This window comes from Ursus maritimus, unplaced genomic scaffold (genome assembly GCF_017311325.1).
Source record: "Ursus maritimus isolate PB19 unplaced genomic scaffold, ASM1731132v1 scaffold_19, whole genome shotgun sequence".
NCBI lineage: Eukaryota > Metazoa > Chordata > Mammalia > Carnivora > Ursidae > Ursus > Ursus maritimus.
The window spans coordinates 24,183,488-24,208,285 of NW_024424341.1; the positions used below are offsets into that span (position 1 = coordinate 24,183,488).

The following is a 24,798-nucleotide window of genomic DNA, read 5'->3' on the forward strand; positions in this document are numbered from 1 at the left end:
ACTTAACATTTGAGAGAAGCAAGACTTTAATGAAGAATGCTACAAGTTATGGACAATAATTAGTTCTCATATTTTAAAAAAAGATTACAGAAAACACTTTACTGATTTTTTTTTTTTGTGCCAAAAAGACGGTCTTTAAGGATGTCCGAGAGAGACAGCAAGCACAACACAGTACAAAAGGAGAAGGGAATGTTGAGTTTTAGAGCAAGACACTAACACAGCACAATTAGGGAATCAGGCGGAAGCAACCATTTCACAAAGAATGGAATTAAGCATTTATATTCAGTCAAGATTTTTTAAGCTTTAAAAGTCCAGCATAAAGAAGGAAATTGGGCAGAGGGGATGGGGGAAAGGGCTAAGCTTATCTACAATCACCGTTTTACAAAAAAACACACTGGTTCAACCACAGGAGAGGTGGAGGTTAAACCTGCCTACGTAGCCCAGCAAATATTAAAAGCAAATGCCAAGGCTGTCAGGTCTAGATGTTGATGTTACAACTGACTTAAGAGTTTTTAAAAGAGACTCTGATTCCACCAAGACTGGTCTCTCATCAGCCTGGGTTCCTGACAGATGAAGTTCCTTTGCATTTGCATCAGAAGGCCAAAGCTTTACCTGGAACAAGTTCACTCCAAATAATGCTCATGTTGCTGGTTTTAACAGGTCAGAGTCATAAGTGGTTCCTAACAGACTCCACCATTTCCTAGGAGAAGGTTCTACTGATTACCAGGGATTTAAAATTCAAGCAAACCACTAAAGAAGGGAAATACTAATGATATTCTGGCACTGTACAAGCTATGTGCCTGTCATCTCTGCCAAGGACATGGGGTGGACTTGGCTTTGTTTCTCAGCTTCATGATCTCCAACAGCGATGAAGTAGAACTGGGACCTCCCCCACGTCAGAGGAGGATGCCCAAAATTCTCATCCCAGCCCAGCTTCTGAAAGAAACAACAGACTATCAGGGGCTATTATTAGGAACCATGCTCCTGTGAATTCTCTGGAAATGAAAGCCTGTTTCAGTTCATGCCAAGTCTTTTCATGGTCCGCCAGCGATCCTTAATCATCACAGCTGTTCGGTTAACAAATGGGTAATTTTTGGAAATGGCAGCCCAGTTTCCTTCCCCGTATTTCTGCACTCCAGCCTTGACCCACTCGCTTTCTTCTACGGTCCACTTCTGCAAAAGAAGACCAAAATACTTATCACAACCCGTCTCTCCACTTATTCTCATTTTCATACAGTGAAGAGGTAAACTCAAGAATGCTAGGACAATAATCTGAACCCCAAAGAAGGGTTTATATTTTTAAAACATGATAGAGATAAATTAACACTGTGGATTTAGACATTTAATAATCTTCAATGTCCTGCCATTTCATCCTAATCACTTCTACATTCAAAACTCCAAACAGTGTTGTTCATGGTCAGGAAAATGTGTCAGGTTTCTGTCCTAGATTTTTCTTCCAGAAAATAACTATTACTTTAACTTAGTTTGGATTATCTGAAAATTGCCAAAGACCTTTTTACAGGTGCATGGGTAGCCTGTGCTAGATGTGTTTATTTTACCTCTGTTCTACCCACATTACCAGAAACGGTCAGAAAAAGTAATTTTAAATTACCTGCTTTTTTGTTACACTGGTTGCACTCTCTTCATCTGGTGCTGCTGGAAAACATTAAAAGTAGACTCATTTCAGAGTTCACCTTTCTCTGCATAAACCACAAGAAAAAGACATCGACTGTTCCTCAAGGGAAAACTTAACTGAAATTTTCCCAACATTCAGAGAAGAAGGGTATCACTGAAGGGTAATTTGTTTTTGTCCTTTGTTTGCAAGATATCAATCATTTTAGCCAATGAGAATCTGTACAGAGCCAATATGTAACATACATTCGTTAACAACTGGGCCACTCAGGCGCCCCATACACATTCATTAAATATTGGTTAGTGATGGATTTTCAGGCTCTTTAGTACAACCTACATGATGTTCTAAAATTACTGAGGGACTGTGGTATATAAAACCCTAATATATACACATCTACAGGTGATCCTTAAAGAATGCAGGGTTTAGGGGCACCAACCCCCCATATAGTCAAAAATTCATGCTGACTCCCCAAAAACTTAAGTTAATAGCCTACTGTTCACCAGAAACATTACCAATAACATAAACAGTCAATTAACACATATTTTGCATGTATTAAATGTATTATAACTATATTCTCACAATAAAGTGAGCTAGAGAAAAGGCTATTAAGTAAATCATAAAAAAAGAAAATCGTAAGAATATATTAACAGTATTATACTGTATTTTTAAAAATGTGTATAAGTGGACCTGTGCATTTCAAAGCTCTGTTGTTTAAGGGTCAACTGTATTATATACTTGTGTGTGTGTGTGTGTGTGTGTGTGTGTGTGTGTGTGTGTAATTTCTGCTTTGTAACCCCTTGCTAACCACTGCTTTGAAATAACACAGTTTTACTGTTTTATGCCAGAATTTTCAAATCCCTGATCATTTTAGTAAAATTAAGTAAAATGTGGTTCAGTTCTTTAAACAAAAGAACAGGAGAGTTATTGCTCCCCACTCTGAGAGACCACAGATCTGCTCAAGCTCCACCCTCTCACCATATGGAAAGACATGAGGCCTCAAAAAAATGCACCAAGATAATTTTTTAAAGGTCAGAGGGCTACTAGCATAAAAGACATGCCAGTGGAAAACAACAAAAGCCGTTAAAAAGCTGCAAGAAAAGGCAAAATTGCATAAACATGACTTGCTGAGTGTCTGCGTCAGCCGATGCTACAGTCCTACCAGTGCTTCCTAAACAATGAAGGTGGCTCAGGAAAAGGGATACTTACAGGGGGAGATTATTTCGTTTTAAATTATGAAGTATTTCATACTATAGTGGAAGCAGATTTTAAAGTTGACAAATCTGGACTGCACTGGACGTGGATGTTTTCTAGAACTTTTATATCCTGTTGTTTTTAAGTATTTTATGCCACTTTTATTGATTTTCTGTTACTTCCCCCATTTCCTGTGTGATCTTGATCTTGCCAACTACGTTTATGCCAACGAAGGTACTTTTTAAGGACAAAACCTTTGGGACTGGCAGAGGTTTACTGTTGCTGTGTTACCAAAGTCTTTAGAATCTCCAAGACTATGTTTTAGCACTTAAGATAATTTCCATTAGAATGCAAAGTATGTGGTGGGAGAGATTCTACTGCAAATGCTATGAACTTTAGTATTAATTATGGAAAAGTAAAGTTTCTTACTTTAGAAAAAAATTATATATCAAAACTGGTAAGAGATTTTTTACTTAAACAAGAAATGCAGGGAATGACCACATCTACCTTTTTTAATTAAAAGACTTTAGGAAGAACATCAGCTGCAATTAAATATAGGATTTATTAAAACAAAACCAGGAACTCTCTTTAAATATAAAGTGTTGCTTTGACAGTCTCCATTGTTCAATGGGAAAGGACATAAAACTGACTCCTCATGAATCACAATAAGGAACTTGCTGGACATTTTCTAGTTTGGAGACAAGCAGTTGCTAAAACATTAATATGATAGTAAAATGCATCTATAATTCAGCTAGTGTCAAGGACCAAGGAGAATGTCCTAGCTTACCCTGAACTTGAAACAGTTCATCCTCTTCCACCCATGTCTCTTTTTCTTCAACCCCATTAGAGCTGTTCCACTTGCCTTTGGGTACTCTGAGGGGAGATCAACAAGAGGACAAGATGTAAAACAGATCATTGGGGTCATTCCATATTTTGTCCTTGGCTCTCTCATGGCCTGTACTCCTCCCTGTTCTGCTGTGACCACAGTTGAGATTCACTTACACACAACTCCCAAATCCTGACCTGGCCAGGCATTTCCATGTCATCGTCCCGCAGGCTGCAGGATCAGCCCTCAAACTGAGCAGTGAATACATCACTATCCCCCTCAAAACCTGCTCGTTTTCCTTTTTGTTTGGTTGGTTTTGACTTATTTTGAAGGTGTCAGCATTCTTCTAACCTAGAGTGAGCAAACTGCTCCCAGTCTTTCAAAGACATGCCCAGTCCTCTCTCTGGACTGTGCTCTTTTCCCTCTCCATTCCTCTTGTCCAAGCACATGGTACCTTTCACCAGTATTACACTAGTCTCTTAACTGGAGTCTCTGTCCCTAGCCCCTTCCTAAACCACCTGAACATAAGTCTAAAATTACCTCATCCCTCTCTGTTCCGTGATCACTTCTCACTGCCTCAACAATGAAGCCTGTATGGGTCAGTCAAGATCATCCACTCTGGCTCCAGCCAGTTACTACCAAAACCTCTCTCCAACCCTGTCCCCACGACCGCATCAGCACTAACAGCAGAGCCAAGCCTTCTGCTCTTTTCCTTGTTCCCTCTGCTCAGGATTCCCTTCCCTGCCAAATATATTCTACCCATTTTTTAAGGCCTTCATTCTCAATGAAGCCTGCCCTAAATCCAGGCCCCCAAAACACAAAGTCCCCACTCCTCTGCCCTTGTGGTTGTGCTTCTACTTTATTAAACAGCCATTTCATAACATACCCCTAATCATACGAATGTTGCAGGTAAGGGCTGTATCTTCACCTGTCTACCCCAAACACCTAGCACGGTGACACATACCCTAACAGCAGCTGGAAAAACATGTGTTGAAGTAATAACAGAATTATCAAAGAGCTGCAAATAAATTATAACATTGAAGATTAGAGCAGTAAGCAAATAAGAATCCTTCCTGTGCACATGAAATGTCAAGTACTTGAGTATAACCAAAAAAAGTCCCAAAACCTGAATTATTGAATAGATGAAAAATGTAGTCAGTCTTTTCTAATCAACTGTAACCGTGTTACCTGATTAATAGTACACCTGCCCTGGGAATAGAACACAGTGCAAATCTGACCTCAGAATTGTAACATCTATTACAAAACTACATGGAATGTATCTGAATTAAATTTTGAAGAATTTATATAGATCAAATGACCTGTAAAACTCAATCAAGAGAGTAGAGACAAACCTCAGTCTCCTTCCCCCACTATGAACAGAAATTTATTTTTAAGGTGGCTATGTATTTTGCAAATGAGTAATGAAAGCAGTTCATTTAAGTAGTAGACTTGAAAAACAAATTCTTGAATTCCATGAGTTTTCTATGAAATTACTTACATGGCTGAGACAAATGGTGAACCATCTACTTTCCATTATGCTTAAATTGGCTCATATCCCCCAGTATTTCTGAGAATGATTTGCTTGAGACAAGTGAAAAGATTGCATGAGGTTTTTCCTTTTCAGGATATTAACTGTGTTAATTACCATTTATAAATAAGTCAGGATTACAGTTTGAATTTTCTACCTGCTTATCCCCATGCTGCGATAAAACTGATTTTAACTTCCGGGCCTGTCATTTCCACCTGCGTATCTGCTCATTCTTCCTGCAGACGTTCTGCACAGATCACTTTGGTGACCTCCTGCTCTTCCTTTGAACTCAGTACTTATTTTGTTTACAAATGTTTGGTACTGCCTAACTTCTCTGGTAGAAGAGACTGAGATCTGGGTCCTCATCTCACTGATGGCTTGTGGTCCTGGGCAAGTCAGGTCACTTCTTGCGCTCCTATTGGTAAAGTTAGAACTTGATGAGCAATGAATAGGCTAGAGGGGTCTGGTCTTGAGGGGTAGGCAAACTACAGCCTGTGGCTGGTTTTTGTACAACCCTTGAGCTAAGAATGGTTTTTACATTTTCAAAGGATTGTAAAAAACAAAAAATAAACAACAGAGACACAAGTGGTCCAGAAAGCCTAAAATGTTTACCCTTTGCTGGCCTTTTATAGAAGTTTTGGGTACGGCCCTTTAAAATATAAGAACCAAGAATTATTATTTGGTTAATAAATACCTAATCAGCACTTGTCCTTGCCAAGTGCCATAGGACATATAAAAATCTAGTAGTTGTGACCCTGCCCTCCAGGTGATGTACTCTAATCCTGCCTTCAATTCCACCAGCCCAGCTTCCTCCAGGTCCTAACTATTCATCCCGTAGCAGTCTCCAGCCACCGTCTTGTGTCCTTTGCCTCACTGCCTGTTCAGAAGCCATCAATGGTAGCTCATCAGGCCCTCAGATTAGATGTATTAGAATTATCTGGGGGCATAGTTAGAAAAGCAGATTACAGACCCATCCGCTGGCCCCTTCTAATTCAGTACTCAGGAGCCTGGGATTATGTATTTTATTAAACATTCCACCGGTAACTGTGATACGAAACCCAGCTTAAGAACCTCTGCCTGACAGAATAGGAACTCAAAACCTGGCCCATCTACCTATTGACATTTCTCCCTTCATCCTCTCTGTGCATTATATTCTGTCATACAGAGTACATGACATTTTCTGGAGCTTGGTAGGCTTTCTCAACACTTTATACAAGGGGTTTCTGCTGCCTAGAGCCCCACCCCACAATATGCTTGATGACTTCCTACTCTTCCTTCAAGGTCAGCTCAACATTTGCTCCTCTGCAAGGCTTGCTGTCCCCATAACTTTGCTGAGCAGGCTCAACTCTTCTTCCTGGAGCTCCCAGGTAGCTCACACAATTCCTTTAGAGCCAGGCTGTTCCTGTAAAGGGCCAGATAATATCTTCACATTTGCAGGCCTTACCGGCCCTGTTCCAATTACTCAACTCAGTGTAGCATCACAATCAGCCACAGACAATACATACATGATGTTTGTGGCTGAGTTCCAATAAAACTTTATTTATAAAAACAGGTACCAGGTAGATTTGGCCCAGGGGCTGTAGTTTGCCAACCTCTGCTTTAGAGTACCCATCATACTTCATGCACTTCACACACGAGAGAAGTGGATAGGTCTAAACCTTCACGAATCCTCCCATTTATAAAACCACTGCAACCATGTACTCTCCATAGTTTCCTCACCTGTTCATGGGAATAATATCTGTACTTTACAGGACTACTGCTAGGAATAAAGGAGATCATATATCAAATGAGAATTAAATGTGTTGAGCTCCATTTGCTTGCCCGGCCAATGACTCACTCATTTCCAGATGTAGACAGTGGTACATATAGTGCAGATTTGTGCCCGAGTATTAATCATTTAGATGTTACAGTCTCTCTGGGCACCTAGCACGTGCATGTCAGAACACAGGTCCCCACACAACTACAAAAGAGCAGTGGCACAGATGTCAGTGGCCTTAGGAGACCAGCGAGGTGATCACTTACAGCAGGGTGACCAGGGGAGATTCATGGAGGAGGCAGAATTTTAAGAGGCAGCTTGGTGTACATGGTGTATAGGCCATGGACTTTTGAGTCAAGATCTGAGTTCAGGCCCCTCACTGGGCTCCACACTGGTTGTGCAGCCTACTTTAAAAAAAAAAATCCCAAAGCCCAACTTTGCCACTTTTCAGGTTTGTGACTTCAGGCAAGTTAATAACTTTTCTAAACCTTCTAAAATGGGGGTAATATGTCACTCACAGAATGAGGATTCTAGAGATTCAGTAAAATAATATGTGAAAAGTGCTTGGCCCATGGAAAGTACTTAGTCAATATCAGCATCTCCTCCCTTTGAAGGATGGATGAGATTCTCACAAGCAATGATGGAGGAATGATAGTCCAACTGTGGGGAATGAGAGGAAGCAAGAAAAGTACAGTAGCAAAAACAGAATGTGTTCCAGAGAGAACAAGCAAACCAGTTTGCTTGGAGGAAGGATCCACAAGAGGGCACAAGGGTAGCAGAACTTGAAAGCCAGGTTGGGGGTCATGATGGGGAGCAAAATAAAAGCATTCTAACCACTGCCCCATAGAACCTAGCAGAATGTGAGAGATTAGTAGATATTTACTCAATGTGCCAAGTCTTAATTGCTCTTAGAAGGTGCAAAACTATAAATATTCATAAATCTTTTTTAAGGATCAAAGTCTAAAGTAGCCCAAATCCAACAAGTTTCTTTTAACAAAGAAGACTGATATTTAGTAGTCAAGGCACTCAGAAGTTTGCTAAAAATGAAAGCAGCGATGAGTAGGAGGCTGGGAAACCCTTCCGTCCTCACTCACGCCTAGAGCAGTGCCTGGAAGCCCATGGGTGGGGCTTCAGAATTGCCAGGGATGGCTATGTTGTCGCTCCCCACTCCCAAGTCACATTCTAGCAGTCTGAGCAAGCCTTGGTGGTGAATAACTTAGCTGAAAGTTACTTCATTCATGGAAGCAATACCAGGCCCAACCAGGCCCACCAACCAGCCCCAAAACTGCTACAAAGAAGGTCTTCATACTTGGGATTCTTCTCCCCAGGGAGGGGCTGGTTGAGAACGGTGGGCTTGGATGGTGATGCTGGGACGACCTCCTGGGAGGAGTCGAGACCTGCGCTCGGCTCAGTACTCTGGCTGTCCTCCTCCAAAACCAATCTGCTTATTGTCATGCGCTTGTTCTTGGGCTGCAGTTCAGAGCCACCCTCACCCTCAGTAGGGGCTGAACTTTCATTTTCATCTTTTCTTGGTCTCTTGTTTTTGAGGGCTGGTGATGGCAGGGACACTTGACTAGGAAGTACCAGATCTTTCTGGTCCAGTTTTGAGAAGGCTGCCTCAGAATCTTGTGCACTGGACAGAGTCTTGAAAGCTGCTTTCAAGGTCATAATTCCAATGGTGGTTGGAGTACTCCGTAACTGCCTATATAGAAAGCAAATATACAAAGATCAATCTCACCATTATCGATGCTCGTCCAAATAGCCACAACTTCTCCAAAGTGTGAAGCTTCAAATAAGACAGAGGACTCTTCCAGTTGAGGACTCTTCATTTAAAAAAATAAAAGAGGGGCTCCTGGGTGGCTCAGTAGGTTGAGTGTCTTACTTCACCTTGGGTCATGATCTCATGGTCCTGGGATTGAGCCCCACATCAGGCTATGTGTTCGGTGGGGAGTCTGCATGTCCCTCTCCCTCTGCCCCTCCCCCTGCTTCTGTTCTCTCTCTCTCTCAAATAATATAATCTTAAAAAAATTAGAAAAGAAATTGCTCAGAACAACTTTATAAAACTTCCATTTATAAGCATAAGTAGAGGCTTTAAATACATAAGTTGAACTCTGGAGTTTAAAACTCCAAGTAAGAGAGAACCTTAAAGGACTACGGCCAATGACAGTCCCCCTCCAAGAAACCTTTTTAGCCGGTGCACTTACCCCTTTTGTCTGCATGAACTAAAGCACTGCTTTCCACTACGTATAGTGCCTAACAGCTACAAGTCGGCCTGGGCAACCAACCGACAATGTAGCAATCTCACCTTGCTGTCCAGTCCAACCCTCCTGAGAGAGAAGGAAAGGTCTCCATTCTGTCCCCTTTCTCCTACAGTACACTTCTAAATAGGACTTTTGAGAATTCTCTGAATTAGAAGTGTGCCACACAGTCTTAGATCAGTGAGAAACTGCCTTTTCATAATAAAGGTAAATTCATCTATCATTTGGAGTAACTAGTATACTTTAAATAAAAACTGTTAGGAGAGGGCAAACTGGCAGCCTACAAACCAAACCCAGCTGGCAGATATGACTTGTTGCCTAAGCTATGCAAGTTTTGTTTTTTTTAGTTGGACTAATTGCCAACATTCAGAAACGGGGAAAGCTCAAAAAAACAAACAAAACAAAACACCTTAGATGTCTCACACAAAAATCTGAACTCAAGTTTGGGCATCCTTGGACATTCCCACATAGCAAAAATCACACAAAGCTGAAAAGCATGCCCTCTTCAGTTCACACTCACATGCTCTGAATTGTATTATCCTACACCCACTCCTGTACATTTCCTACTGGGCCCCCAAAGGCATCTAAACTTGTGATCCCCTCTTTAAAAACTTGTTTTGGGAAACGGATTCCCAAGTCTGAACAATGCATTAAGAGATCAGGTATCCACAGTAGTGCGTAGATATGGGCAAGGCAAGGATAGGAGAACAGAGAAGGAAAGAACCTTTGAGAAATAGCCAGTTGGGAACTTCTGTCAGGGATATGACATCCTGTCTTCAATATCCTCATTTTCCCGGGGTGTGCTCTGCAACTCCCACAGTGCCTTGTACAAGTAACCCAGTAACATTTCAGTACCAGGAGGAACTAACTGATTCTACTCAAAGGAGAATGCTTCCAACAGACTACCCTTGTGTTTCGCCCAAGATCGCAAAAGGGCATCCCTCTCACCTTGCAGGTTCTCTGAGTGGCTTTTGCACAGGCTCTGGTGCTGGCTGTTTATCTTCCTTCACTGTACTTGAGGCAGCAGTCTCAGATTTCAAAGCCTTCTTGGCCATCTGGGAAAAGAAGGATGTCATCAGGAAGAGGAAGTCACAGAGTTTCATTAATTCTCTTCTTTCACCACAAACATACATACTCAACATGCAAACATGTTCACTTATAAATCTAATCTAGGGGCCCCTGGGTGGCTCAGTTGTTAAGCATCTGCCTTCGGCTCAGGTCGTGATCCCAGGATCCTGGGATCAAGCGCTGCATCGGGCTCCCTGCTCAGCAGGAAGCCTGCTTCCCCCTCTCTCACTCCCCCTGCTTGTGTTTCCGCTCTCGCTGTCTCTCTCTCTGTCAAATAAATAAAATCTTTTAAAAAAAAAAAAATCCAATCTAGGCATAAACTAGAGGAGGACATAGAAAGGGAGAGAACTTGCAAGAACTCTTTCAAATATCTTGCTTTTTCCTTCCTCAAAAAATGGCTCACAGTTTTCTATACTAAAGGAGAATTCAGTTTGAGTGGTGCTAACCATCCTGACACTGCAAGAATTCTTTAACCTTCTGGACAACAAATAAGTACGTAATTTTACTTTGTACTTCCTTTTCTGTTCTTCCAGTCTCATCCCTAATCTAGTTTCTGAATGCCAAATATACCTTTGGGGTCATGCACAAAAGTCAGACTTTTTTTTCCCCAAACTTAAGATAACTAATATTTATATTAGTGTTTTTTAGTTTGTGTCTAAAATGTTTTATAACTATATTTCCACAAAGCCTATTAACTCTGAAAATCCTAATACCACATAAAGTCCTGAGTGGGCCAATCTTGCTCTGACTCCAACTACTCATCTGTCTCCCTTTGCCTAAAATTTTATACATTTCTAATCAGTCCAGTATCGTTCTGTTTCAGATATGTATGCCTTTAACAAGTGATATCTTAAGAACTGAGAGGTCTCTCCCCTCACAGAAACAGTGGCAGGTTATTTTCCAGTTATCTGGAATACAAAAGAAAGGACGGTAGGCCAGGCTCAAGTATCCTGACACCTGCACCCTGAAAATCCCAAACTATCTGCTTTGCAGATAATTTGACATCTGCCAAATTTTACTGCTACGATCAATGATCCTATCGTAATACAGGCCTGGCAGATCTACTGTTATGAGCTAAGATATTTTCTTTCTTTCTTTTCTTTTCTTAAGATCCTATTTTTAAGTAATCTCTATACCCAATGTGGGGTTCAAACTCACAACCCCAAGATCAAGAGCTGCATGCTCTACTGACTCTGCCAGCCAGCCACCCCGAACTAAGATATTCTCAACACTCTGTAAATGTTGGTGATTAAAAAAAAAAAAGAAAAAAGCAACAACAAGCCTTCTCACTCAGTTTTCCAGTATCACAGCCCACCCTCTAGGACAGACAGACTGGGTTTTAATTCTTCCACATGCTGTCCACTGAGCCTCACTGCTACCATTCTTTCTGCTTATCACTTTGACCCAATTAAAGAATGTCTTCATTTGGCTTCATTTGCGTTATCATACTTCTAGTCCCACCTTTTTTCTCCAGTTATTCCCTCTTCCTGTTATCAACCGCATCACACCATGTCTACCAAACCACTCTTCCTCCCAAAATGAACTCAAATTTCATCTCCTTTGGGAACGACCACTAATTGTAAGTGTGCCCCTACTTTAGCCACACAGATTAATCACATGTAGGAGGTATAAATGGGAGGTGAGGGAAACCAGGTATGTTCCATTTTGCCTCTGTCAGGATCCCTGCTTCTGTTTATTTAAGGCATTTAATTAAGGAAGACAGTGCCTATAATTCAAAGTCTTTTTACACACATTTACTCTTTTCACTTCTAAAAAGAGCTGTCCTTTTCTAATTGCCTGCACATCCTCAAGGCCACATCATGGTCATGGGAAGAGAAGGCCAAGGCCCACCGTGAGGAGGTAGGGCTCTGCGTCATCCAGGTGACTCTCCAAGAAGCGCAGCATCTTCTGCTGGAAGGTCTCGTAGGAAAAGTTCTGAATAACAGGGTGAGCCAAGTTCTTCTCACGGATGATGTTCAGGAGATCACTTCTCAGCTTCTACACAAAGGACCAATATTTGTGACATAAGAAAGGAGCATGTCAGTAAAAATTCAATGATGGTGAGTTGAGACAATACTATCAGAACTTTCACAATGCTGTCAATGGCAATCACTGGTACATATATAGGAAGGGGAGCCTATCACAAAGAACAGATTGATAAATTATGGATCAGCCATAGTGGGTTACTATGTAGCTATAAAAAAAGATGAAGAACTTAGGATCTATAGTACCTTTATACATTTATATAAAGATTTTTAAACTTAAGAAAAAAAAGGATGAAGCAGCTCCTTATGTGGTAATACAGAACAATCTTAAAGATAACGTTAAGTGAAAAAAGCAATTTACGAAATGCTCAAATTACTGTGTAGAATATGCTCACATGTGCATATGGGAAGAGCAGGAAGAATGGATATACATGTATATCTCTATATACACACATGCACATTTGTTTGCTTACATATGCACGGAATGTCTGAAAGGATCAAAGAAAAAAACTGGTTGCCTATGAAGAGAGGAATGAGGTGGCTGACTTAAGAGATGAGCTAAGGTCTTTTGTTTACCTTTTGAATTTTATTATGTACATGTATTATCTTTTCAAGAACTCAAATTTAGATTTATAAAGAAAAAAAAAGAGCAGGGCACCAACAGAGCTTTTGACACCAGAAAATAGAGGAATTAAGTCCTCACCAAGGCAGATTCTCAAGTCTGCAGATCAGCATTTTCAGAAATAAAGTTAGAAGTGTTACAGAACTTGATAGTTTGATACCTGGTGCTGATCACTTAAATAAAGTTCTGTCACAAACCTGACAGAAATGGGCAAGAAAATAATTTAGGTAAATCTGTATAATGAAAATTAAATTTTGAAAAGCCAATCTCACAGTAAGCTATCCCAGAAATAAAAGACAACATGCTAAAGGTGCCAAGTATTTAGATAACATTCCTGACAAAAAACCCTTTCCCTTTTTCCCCACAAAAAGCAATGAGATGGATTTAAGTCATGGGAGCAAAAATATATCAAATTTACCTGAGTTGTGGGGTCCTTGGACATATGTTTTTTCAAAATTTTTGAAGCCTTTTCAAATTCTTTGTTTTTGATACAAATAATGACAGCCTACAAAAGGGGAAAAAAAACCTTTTTTTTTAACTGTTTTAATAATGACAGGTGTAATCAGAATATCAGATACTAAAATAAACTACTGAAAGGTAAAAGTGAGTCTTATATACCCAAGAACTTTTTCACATTGTCAAATTCCCGTACTTAAAAACTAACAATCACTGCTCAGGCATTACAAACAACTGTAAGCACTCTCCTTTCATTGTGTAGGGTAGTTGATTTTCAACATTACACTGGATTTTTAAAAAAATAGCTGATAAAGCAAAATCTGATCCTCTGGATTACAGACCATTTACCCAATTTGAATAGGGCCTCCTAAGGAAAGGCAAAATGGACAGGAGTCATTCCAGGTCCCCAGAACAACTGGATCTGTTCTTTTTGGATGCAAAAGCTTTGATATAATGATGGGGACAGAGCGGGGAGGATATACTGTGAGGGGAAAAAAAGCCATTTGCTGACCACAGAGTTCTGCTAGTTCCATTCAGGAAAGGCCTGAGGCCATTTCTGTAGGACTACCAGCACAGCCTCTCACTACTCTAAACCCCAGCTGGCAACTCCAGTTCAAGTGTTCAGGGAATTACTGAGACGAACAAACCCAGCGTATCTACAGTAGCACACAAGGAGGGCAAAATTCCAGGTAGGATGAAGAAGTCTCACCAGCCACAGAGAAAGAGAGTCCTTTAGTAAAGAAACCCCAAGAAAATATATGTGGAGGAAAAATGACAGTGATCGAAACTTGTAAGTGATATTTTAAAAATATAGGTGTCATTTTTTAAAAAATTAGAAAAGCCAGGGAAAACTTGGGAGCACTTGGAGTATTCTAACAGGATAAAGTAGCTACCCTAAATACTGTCTCAAAGAGAGGTAAAAGAAACACCACACACATACAACAGGGAAGGAAAACTGGTCCATAGATACTTTCAATCTTCATTTCAGGGAAGAACTGAAGGAGATACAAACAAAGAGAAGGAGGAATAGCAAAGGGAATTCAGTATTAATCTCTGGTGATTCTGTCCTCAGCATGCAAAGGAAACTGGTGTCAAATGCTCTTGAATAGCAGGCATAACCATAAATTCTTGCTGCCCAGGGAGGGTACAAAGTAGGTCTTTTCATTTTATAGTCAGATGACCACATTCATTTTTACATCATTTTCAGAATAACTGTACTAAGACTACACTCACTTTCTTGAAGAATTCAAAGGTTTTACTTTGTATAAAGTAATTTAGATCTTATGTTTTTAAATTTTATTTAACATGCACACAGTAAAATGGACTTTTTTGGGGGGGGGTAGTATCCTGAGTTTTAATCATGTATTGACTCTTGCAAGCACCACAATGAGGACACAAAAACCCGGAATCCAAAAACCTCTCTTTGTGCTACCCTTCTGTAGTCACCCCTCCTCCACCCCCACCCCTTGGCAACCACTGATCCATCTCTTCAAGAATGTCATATAAATGGAATCCTACAGCATGTAGTGCTTATTTTTTAGACGTCACCCTGAGACGTGTCTTTTCTTCTGTATAAATGCCTTTGAGATCCATCTATGTTGTTGCATTATCTATAGTTCTTTCTTTCTTATGGCTGAGCAGTATTCCATTATTTGAATGTATAGTAATGCCTCCCACTCCCCTTTCCTATACATACCTACCTATGATCAAGTTTAATTTATAAATTAGGCACAGTAGGAGATTAACAGGAAACTAGAACAAATGTAACAATATACTGTAATAAAAGTTATGTGAATGTGGTCTCTCAAAATATCTTATTGTACTGTACTCACCCTTCTTGTGATGTGAGATGGTAAGATGCCCATGTGATGAGGTGAAGTGAGGTGAATGACACAGACATTAAGACTTAGCCCTAGGCTACTACTGACCATATATGTTAGAAGGAGGATCGTCTGCTTCCCAACCACAATTGACTATGAGTACTCAAACCATGGAGTGAAACTATGGGTGGGATGGGATGGGAGCGCTACTGTGCTACTTTTATCCATTAACCTGCTGAAGGATATTTGGGTTGTCTGCAATTTTTGGTGATAAGGAATAGATGTTAAATCATTCATGTACAGGTTTTGGGGTAAACATAACATTTCTCTAAGGTAAATACCCAAAAGTGGTATTGCTGGGTCATATGGAAAAAATATATTTAACTTTATATAAGAAATGGCTAGGGGCGCCTGGGTGGCTCAGTTGGTTAAGCTGCCTTTGGCTCAGGTCATGATCCCAGTATCCTGGGATCGAGTCCCAAGTCGGGCTCTCTGCTCAGCAAGAGCCTGTTTTTCCCTCTCCCTGCCACTTCCCCAACTCACACTCTCTATCAAACAAATAAAATCTTTTTTTTAAAGATTATTTATTTATTTGACAGAGAAAGAGAGTGAGTGAGCACAAGCAGGCGGAGCAGCAGGCAGAGAAGGAGAGGCAGGCTCCCCACGGTGCAGAAAGCCTGATGTGGGGCTCGATCCCAAGACCCGCGGATCATGACCTGAGCTGAAGGCAGACGCTTAACCAACTGAGCCACCCTGGCGCCCCTAAATAAATAAAATCTTAAAAACAAACAAAGAAAAATGGCTAAACTGTTTTCCTGTGTGGCTGTTACAATTTTACACTCCCACTGGCAATGTGTAAGAGTTCCAGTTTCTCCACATCCTCATTAGCACACATTAATGTCAGCATTTTTTAAAGTTTAGCCATTCTAGGGGCACCTGGGTGGCTCAGTCGTTAAGCGTCTGCCTTCGGCTCAGGGCATGATCCTGGGACTTGGGATTGAGCCCCACATCGGGCTCCTCTGCTGGGAGCCTGCTTCTTCCTCTCCCACTCCCCTGCTTGTGTTCCTTCTCTCGCTGGCTGTCTCTCTCTGTCAAATAAATAAAATCTTTAAAAAAAATAGTTTAGCCATTCTAATAGGTATGTCCTAGTAGTCACTGTGGTTTTAATTGGTATTTCTCTATCAACTAAATTATGTTGAACATCTTGTCATGTGTTTACATGCCATTTGTATATTCTCTTTGGTGAGGCTTTTGCCCATTTTTTAAATAACACTTTTCTTTTGAGAGTTCTTTATATATTTTGGACACAAGTCCTTTGTCAGATATGTGATTTGCAAATATTTTCTCCTAGTTTATAGCTTGTCTTTATTCTCTTAACAGTGTCTTTCTGAACAAAAGTTTTAAATTTTGATTAAGTCCAATTTACCATTATTTCCTCTTAAAATTTCCTCTCATGGATCATGCTTTTAGTGTCATAACTAAGAACTTTTTGCCTAAGTCGAGGACATAAAAGTTTTTCTTTCATCTTATTCTCTAAGCTTTACAGCTTTACATTTCACATTTAGATTATGATCCATTTTGAATTAATTTCTGTGAGTTTTTAATGAGGTCAAGGTTCAGTTTTTGCATATGGACATCCAACTGTTTGAATATTATTTGTTGAAGACATCCTTTTTCTATTGAATACCTTTTCCACTGCATTGCTTTCACATTTTTGTCAAAAATCAGTATCATATTTGTGAAGGCCTATTTCTGGACTCTGTCTTCTGTTCCATTAATCTTTATTTATGGTCATGAGTATCTTTATAGTAATTCTTAAAATTGGGTAGTGAATACTTCAACTTTGTTCTTCTTTTACAAAATAGTTTGGGTTATTTTAGCTCCTTTGCTTTACCATTTGTATTTTAGAATCAGTCTGTGTCTATAAAAATCCTGTTGAGATTCATTGGAATTATATTAAATCTACAGGTCAGCTAAAAAGAACTGACCTCTTATCTATGTTGCCTTCCAGTCCATGAACATGGTGTGCCTTTCCATTTATTAGGTCTTGATTTCTTTCATCAGCATTCTGTGTTTTTCCATATATAGATACTGTACATGTTTTGCTAGACTTATACCTAAGTATTTCTTTTTTTTCTTTTTTGGAGCTATTGTAAGTGGCACTGTTTTTGTGATTTCATTTCAAGTCATTTACTGCTAATATATACTGGAAATATGAATAACTCTGTGTGTTGATTTTTATATCCTTCAATCTTGCTAAACTTACTTACAGATTTTTTAGCATACTGCATGGGATTTTCCATACGGACAGTCATATCATCTGCAAATAGGGACATTTTCCCCCCTTCTTCTCTAGTCTCTTGCCTTTTCTTTTTCTTGACTTACTGCACTGGCCAGGTCTTCCAGTATGACACGGAATGGAAGTGGTGAGAATGGACATCCTTGCCTTTTGGATGCGTTTTGGATCTTAAGGACAAAGTGTTCTATCCTCTACTGTCAAGTATGATGTTAGCTGTAGGTTTTCTGTAGATGTCTTTTGTCAGGTTGAGAAAGTTCTATTCGTAGTTTGCTGAGTGTTTTTATCATAAACTAATATTGAATTTTGTTAAATGCCTTTTCTGCATCAACTGATAGAGATATATTTCATTCTTCTTTAAACTAATAGAGTGAATAAAGGACACTGATTTTCAAATTTCAAACCAGCCTTGCATTCCTGGGATTTAGCTTTCCTACTGTGCCACACACTGCATTGGCATCCAAGGCTAAGCAGCAGGATAGACAGTAAAAAAAAAAAAAAAAAAAAAGCAATGGAATTTGCTCTAAGTTCTGGGGCATCACAGCTACACTGCTAAAGAGAAAGGGTTCTCCTCTTCCTTTAGTTCTAGTGTCAGCCCTGCTGTCACTGTCATCATGTCATCACTGGGCCACTGCTGCTACCAGGGCAGTATTGCCTGGGTGCCAGGGCAGGAGAGAAGGGAGAAAAGAAACCCTGGGATTTCTCCCACCCTCCCTAACTCTTAGGAGATCCCTTTCTTGCTCCTCAGGCAGGAGGAAGCCTTTCTTGGAGTTCTTTCTGTTCCCACCTGGAGTGTATTTCTAGGTTTCTCAGGAGACTACAAGTCCAGGCTAGATGATACCAGAGAAGGAAAAAATGGTATACTAATCATCACCAATTTGGTGGATCTTCAAATTCTGGTCTTCTTCCCCATCTGCTTACTACCATTTACATTTATGAATCCTCAGACAGCTGCTCCACATATTCTCTCTAGGATTTATACTTGCATTAAGGACAGAAGAGAGTATGCTTACTCTGTCTTTTCCAGAATTAGAACCAGGTCCTACTATACTTAATTTGTGAAATAAAGGAAATGTGAATGCTTTCAAATTCTAAATTAAAGTTTGCCTCCAACGTCTATACTATGAGTTTATCTTTTGAAACTATTTTTAATTTCCTAGAAAGTTTTTGTTTTGAGAGATGAACTATTGCTTTTTTTTTTTTTCACTTGAGAGTTTTCAGAAAGAAGTATAATTTCTTCTCTTATATAGCTGTTAAGATTCTTAGGGTGTGGGGCGCCTGGGTGGCGCAGTTGTTAAGCGTCTGCCTTCGGCTCAGGGCATGATCCCAGCGTACTGGGATCGAGCCCCACATCAGGCTTCTCTGCTGGGAGCCTGCTTCTTCCTCTCCCACTCCCCCTGCTTGTGTTCCCTCTCTCACTGGCTGTCTCTCTCTGTCAAATAAATAAAATCTTAAAAAAAAAAAAAAGATTCTTAGGGTGTAAGCAATAGCAATGGTCTCTGGCTAACTTAAACAAAATGGAAATTCCAAGCACAGATTTTCAGTAGAGGTGAGATAGGTCTCTTGGGTGAAATAGCAGAAAGCACATAGAAAGAGTAAATCAAAACTCACAGAAGGAAAGAAAGGCTAAAGAAGCAAACTCAGAAAAAAACCAGGCTGTTATGGGAAGGAAGAATGCTTAAAAAGCTCTGACAAAGCCTTTTATTTCAAGAATTAAGGTACTTAGAGACTGTGTTTTATGCACCCAGCCCCCCCAAAATGGGGTAAGGCCCCAAAAGAAAAGATGCCCTTACCAAAGGTGTAGGGGAGAATGTTGCACAGCAAAAAGCAACAAATAAATGCTTTTCCGATAATATGTCATACATGTTACTCTTTGCTGTTCTCCACAGGAACCTAACTGAGGAATCTTTCAGTTATGAAGAGAAAAAACCAATTTACCCTTGATATTAATTAACAGCTTACAGAATCAGTTCTCAAACTTTTTAGTCTCAGGATTCCTTTATACCTTTAAATGTTAATGAGGACCCCAAAGAGCTTTTGCTTATGTGTGTCATATCACCATATCAGAAATATAAAACGGAGAAAAATTTAAAATATTTATTAATTCATTAAAAAATAACAAACTCATTGCAGGTTAATATAAAAAACATAACTATGAAAAATTACTATGTTTTCTAAACAAAAGTTTAATGAGAAGACTGGCCTTGTTTTACATTTTTGCAAATGTAATGCTGGCTTAATAGAAGAAAATTGTATTCTCATATCTGCCTCTCTGTTCATACTGATGTGATGTGTTGTTGTGGGTAAAGTATATTAAAAAAAAAATCCAGCCTCACAGATATGAAGTTGGAAAAGGGAGGAGTATTTTAATACTCCTTTCAGAAAATTGTGGATATTCTTCTTTGACTTTACACCAAACGTGGCCAAGTGAACTTTTCATCATCTTCATCTAAAAGATTAAAATCTTTTAGTCTATCTTGCATTCTAAATGGATCTTTTACCCATGAATGATTTTGTAATATAATGCACTGGCTGTTTGGAAAATATTTATTTAATAAGTTACGTAGATCTTCCAAATGTTGACACATTCATTAAAAATATTTTTTAAATCACAGTTGTTAATAACCACCATCAATCTTATCAGAAAAGACTAAGTATTGGGAAGCTGTCAAGTATATCAATACAGGTTTTCTAAAATTTGAATTTTTACTTGAAAGCTTGAGTTTTATCACTGGCAACAAATACTACCAATTGTTTTCTTTGAAGTGACAAGTTCCCATTGCTCTTTTGCAAGAAAATGACTGCCAAATGCCCACACCTAAATAACCAAAATTTGTCAGTTCTTTCACGTAAAGAAAGGTGTTCCATTAAAAAAGCACCTAGAACAGCATGCAAGTCAAGCAATCACACAAGTGACTTCCTGAAGACAACCCATCATGTTATGTGGCAGAAATGCTTTAGGCAAACTTCCTACTTTGTCACAAAATACTGAAAAGATGTTTGCTCAAGGGTCTAGATTTAATAAAATTAATTTTACTGCTTTATCAAAGACACTCTTAATTGAAACTGGCTTTTATTTATTTTTTAACTGCAAGTATGTGGCAATGAAGACTACAATGACTGGTACTACAAGTTACCACTTCCTGGATCATGCTAAGGCACCAGCAATTTTACCCATCAGTGCTTCTGCACCATTAGTGCAAAGTCAATGCACTGAAGGTCAACTAATGTTTTGGCACTGTTAAGAAAATAGTTTTGATTCCTGAAGGAGTCCCAAAGACCTTCAGAAATCCCTACACCATTTAAATGAACTGTTGTGACACTTTACAAAGCTTAAAATGCATCAAAAAGCCTCAATAGCCTAGGCACCCCATGATAATTTCCAAAGATGACCATTAACAGATCCTATAACTCTAAATGAAAAATTAAAAAAAAAATTGAGGAGGCAAGTGATATGGCATCATTTAATAACTAAGAGTTCCAGGTAATTGTGGTAGCCAGCCTCTAAGATGGCCCCCAATGATCCCCACCCCCTTCATAGTCCCATTCCACACACTAATCCATAGTCAATCCAGTCTGTGACCAACAACATATGGCAGAAGAAATGACACTTCTGAAATTAGGTTATAAAAGACTGCAGCTTTTGTCTTGGGCTCTTGTTCTCTGGATCACATACTCCAGAGGAAGCAAGCTATCATGCTGTAAGCAGCCCTGTGGACAGGCAAGGAGCTGAAGACTCCAACCAGCAGCCAGCAAGAAAAGTGAGTCCTGCTAACAACCATGTCAGTGAGCATGGGAACAGATCCTTCAGCCCCAGTTGAGTCTTGACATGACTGCAACCCTAGCAGACAGCTTGACTACAATATCATCAGAAACCTCAAGCCAGAAGCACTCAGGTGAACCAAACTCTTGGAAAATGAGAGACAATATTTACTGTTTTAAGCTGCTAGATTTCGGGGTAATTTGGTACACAGCAATACCAGTAATACGGTAAGTATAAGAAATCTGTACATGATGGAAAATGGAAAAGCAGAAGGGAGTCAACATAAGAGTACAGTTGACTATTTTAAAAGAATTTAGACTTTGCTAACAGATTTTTCATAAGCCCTCAAACAAGACCTATAAACTTAAATAATAAATAATAATACATTAACAAACATACAGATGAAAGCCCACAAGACTCTTCCAGAAGAGGGGACAGAGACAAATCTATAGCTCTTCTGTCCTGAAGGAGTTGCACTTCTGAATCAGCTACCTACTTAACAGGAATTACATGAATTACTTTGAAATGGTACCATTTCTTCTCTGCCCAGTTTTTTCAAGATTCTGTTTTTATGTAACTTCTACACCCAACATGGGGCTCGAACTCACAACCCTGAGATCAAGAGTTGCATGCTCCACCAACTGAGCCAGTCAAGTGCCCCATGGTACTATTTCTTCCCATTGAAATGATCCTTAGCTCTTCTGAAAGTAGGCATGGATTTCTCCTCTTTTGCTCATATGTCTTTTCTGGCATTTTCCCTCCAACACAAACCTGACCTTCCTACACTAAAAATTTATTGTTGGAATTATTCCTCTTTGGAATTTGGATTATCTGAGCATTCTTTCCAAGACCAAAAGTAGTTCTTGCCCAAGATCCTTAACTGAATAAATATCTGCACCTCACCCACACTAGTTGTTTTTTTAACAGGGTACCTAAGTACCCAGCACACAGGTAAGGGACAGAAAGTCTTCCTGGCTAAGCAAAGTTTTATCTTCCCACCCCCATGTCAGATCCCATCTTTTTAGGGGGTGCTCTCTTCTTACCAGTTCCCTTACTTACCACTACCAAGGCAATGCTGAGCTGTTGTTCTTCAGTACCCACCTCTACATCTGCTTCCACACCCCCAGCCTTGATTACTGAGGAAGAAAAAGCTTTTTCTGGCTGGTTCCCATTGCCAGTCATGTTTTAAATAAAAATAAGTTCTACTACTTGAAGCTACCTGAGCCATGACTCACAGTCCCAAATTCCTAGACACTCCAGTAGTTTTTTCCTTGTCAAGAACAAAAGCTGTGCCAATCTTCTACCATTACTGTTTTTCTAACTGGCTGATTATTCTAGCATCTTTAATTCTGTTTGTTCAAAGAGAATGTTCCTCTTCAAAGTCAATCCCACAATTCCCAAGGCCCCAGCTATCCTCTTTGGTTTATTACAAACAAGGATGACCAAAACGTAGACCAGTTGCTTCTAGCCCTTTAACAGTGCTCCTGGATGGTATAATAACCTCCAAAATGTCAGTCTTCAATGCCGACACATTTCTTGTGTATTGTGGCCTCTCCTGCCAAGGCCACAAGAATACAACCAAAATCACAAAAGCAGCATACCTGCCATTAACACTTTCCAAGCCTGGCCTGGGAAGGGGTCACTTGAAGAGATGTAACATCTGCGTGTGTCTTATGTTTGAGTTTGCTCACTTGCTCTCTCCATCCCCACACAGAAAAGATAAGCATTGGATCCTCAAAGACATCTGATTTTTGTCAAAAGAAAAAGAAAATAAAAAGAGCCTTACAGCCTCCTTGACCAGTTTTCTACTGGATTCGACCACTGCCTCTGTCAGTGTAAATTCCGTTTTAATCATCTCCAGCACATTGATAGCTGATTCCAGTGGTGTGAGCTCAGCCTCCATATCAAAGGAACAGTCTAGGACAAAGAACACAGTTTTCGCTTTAAGCTATTTTATAAGGAGCAGAAACATGTCCAAAAATACATGTTTATCAGAAAAGACACATGTAAATATAGAAAGATTTGCGTTTGATTTGCTAACATACTGGCTACAAGCTTACAAACCTGTTAAGAGTTCAAATTTAAACCAATGAATTTGAAGTGACTATTTTCTAATAATTTCAAAGACAAGTAAAAATTTCTTTTTTAACACATGCATTTGCATCTCAAATTTCAGGACACACACATCCTCCTCAGATACAAGCGACCAGAAACTGCAGACAGTTTTGCTAAAGAGCTCTTAAGTTCAATTAAAAGAAAAAAAAAGTGCTTATACTCTGAAAAACATTCTACTATGGGGGGAAAATTTGGCCTTCAACTCATTAAATCGCAGCAAAGTTAAGGCAAGCAAGAAACAGGTGGGAGAAAATAAAAAAATAGAAAAACAGCCAAGAGAATCTTAACTGGAGAAAACCAGACCCAGAGAACAGACTCATTCTGGAAGGAAAAAGACCACTGTGATCGAAACAGTAGTGCGCCTTATCCCCGAATCCTTCAGTTCCGGACATAAGTTGGAAAACAACGTAACCATAAATAAGCCCAGAGAAGAACACAGAAATTGCCATACCTAAATTTTCCCCTTCTTCGATGCGCGAAAGACACTGCATAACCCGCAGCAGCCGGGACACGGTATGCTCCTTCCCCAAGGGCCTGACAAGCAAAGCTGGGAAAGAAGACATCGTTGGCTCGGCGATCCCCCCAGCGCCCCACAGATCCCCTTCCCCAGCCAGCCTCCTTTCCCAGGTCTGGCCCTCACCCTGCATGATGTCCCGGATCTGCCTGAAGTCCCCGTACCGGCTACCCCGAAAGGCCCGCAGCGCCTCGTGGAAGTAGAACTTGAGCACCCAGCGGTTGACCGCCTCCTCCAGCCGTGCCTCCCCCGCGCCCCGCTCCGTGGCGCCCCCCAGTCCCGGCTCTTGGCGCCCCCGCCGAGCCCGCCCGCTGCTGCGGGACGCCCGCCGGCCTGCCGCCCTCCCGCTGCTGTCGCTGCTCCCGCCTCCTCCCGCCATCGCGTCCGATCGCCGCGCGCCCTCCCCGCCTTCCCGGCCGGGCCGCTTCTTCGACTGTGACGCCTCCGGGTCACGTACGACGCCCGGGCCGGAAGCGGGGCTTGCCGTCCCGGCTCCCGCGGCCATGACACGGACGGTGTTCCTAGCCGCCCGCGGGCTTCTGGGAGGGGAAAGACCGTGCAACCCTAACCCTGTCTCGGACCCCGTAGTTCCCGGTGTGCAGGCCGCAATGCTTGCTGGGGCTTGAAGTCCAAGCCGTCCAGGCGGGTGAACCAAGCGGGTTTGCGGTCAAGTGTCAACTTTGCTCCGAAATTATGGGACACTATAAGATATTGGGACTACGTATAAGATATTGAAAAAAATATACGTGCAGCTTATTAAACACAAAATTTTGAAATATAACACGCATTTTATAGAAGAAAGTTTATTAAACAGATTTACATTTTTAAACAAAAAAATTTTTAACAAATAATTTAAAGCAAAGGCCAGTGTAAACCCAATCGAGGTCAAGAAATAGATTGTGACCGGCACCCCAGAAACCTTTAGACATAGAAGACATATAATTTTTTAATTACAAAAGTAACACGT

General features: G+C 40.4%; 1 protein-coding gene across 2 annotated transcripts; it reads right to left on the reverse strand.

The window, feature by feature from the left end:
* Positions 1–8: 8 nt before the first annotated feature.
* Positions 9–24,351, reverse strand: TERF2 (telomeric repeat binding factor 2). 2 transcript variants are annotated; one of them, XM_040633521.1, is made up of 10 exons: positions 23,958–24,351; positions 23,769–23,864; positions 22,989–23,119; positions 13,286–13,372; positions 12,112–12,258; positions 10,141–10,247; positions 8,244–8,636; positions 3,612–3,697; positions 1,613–1,653; positions 9–1,173 (listed from the first exon to the last, which is right to left on the reverse strand). In XM_040633521.1, the coding sequence occupies exons 1-10, from the start codon at positions 24,334–24,336 to the stop codon at positions 1,015–1,017; spliced, it is 1,626 nt and encodes a 541-aa protein (XP_040489455.1). In that variant the 5' UTR covers positions 24,337–24,351; the 3' UTR covers positions 9–1,014. The 2 variants fall into 2 exon arrangements, with proteins under 2 accessions (XP_040489455.1, XP_008700759.2); XM_008702537.2 differs by having other exon boundaries at positions 1,613–1,656.
* Between the last annotated feature and the right edge of the window lie 447 nt (positions 24,352–24,798).

Coding starts and splice junctions, on each gene's coding strand:
- TERF2 (XM_008702537.2), bottom strand. CDS start 24,336: ATGGCCGCGGGAGCCGGGACGGCAAGCCCCGCTTCCGGCCCGGGCGTC. Junction 8,637..10,140: donor CCACTCAGAGAACCTGCAAG/GTGAGAGGGATG, acceptor CTTTCTATATAG/GCAGTTACGGAGTACTCCAA. Junction 3,698..8,243: donor CCTGGGGAGAAGAATCCCAA/GTATGAAGACCT, acceptor ATCTCCCCTCAG/AGTACCCAAAGGCAAGTGGA.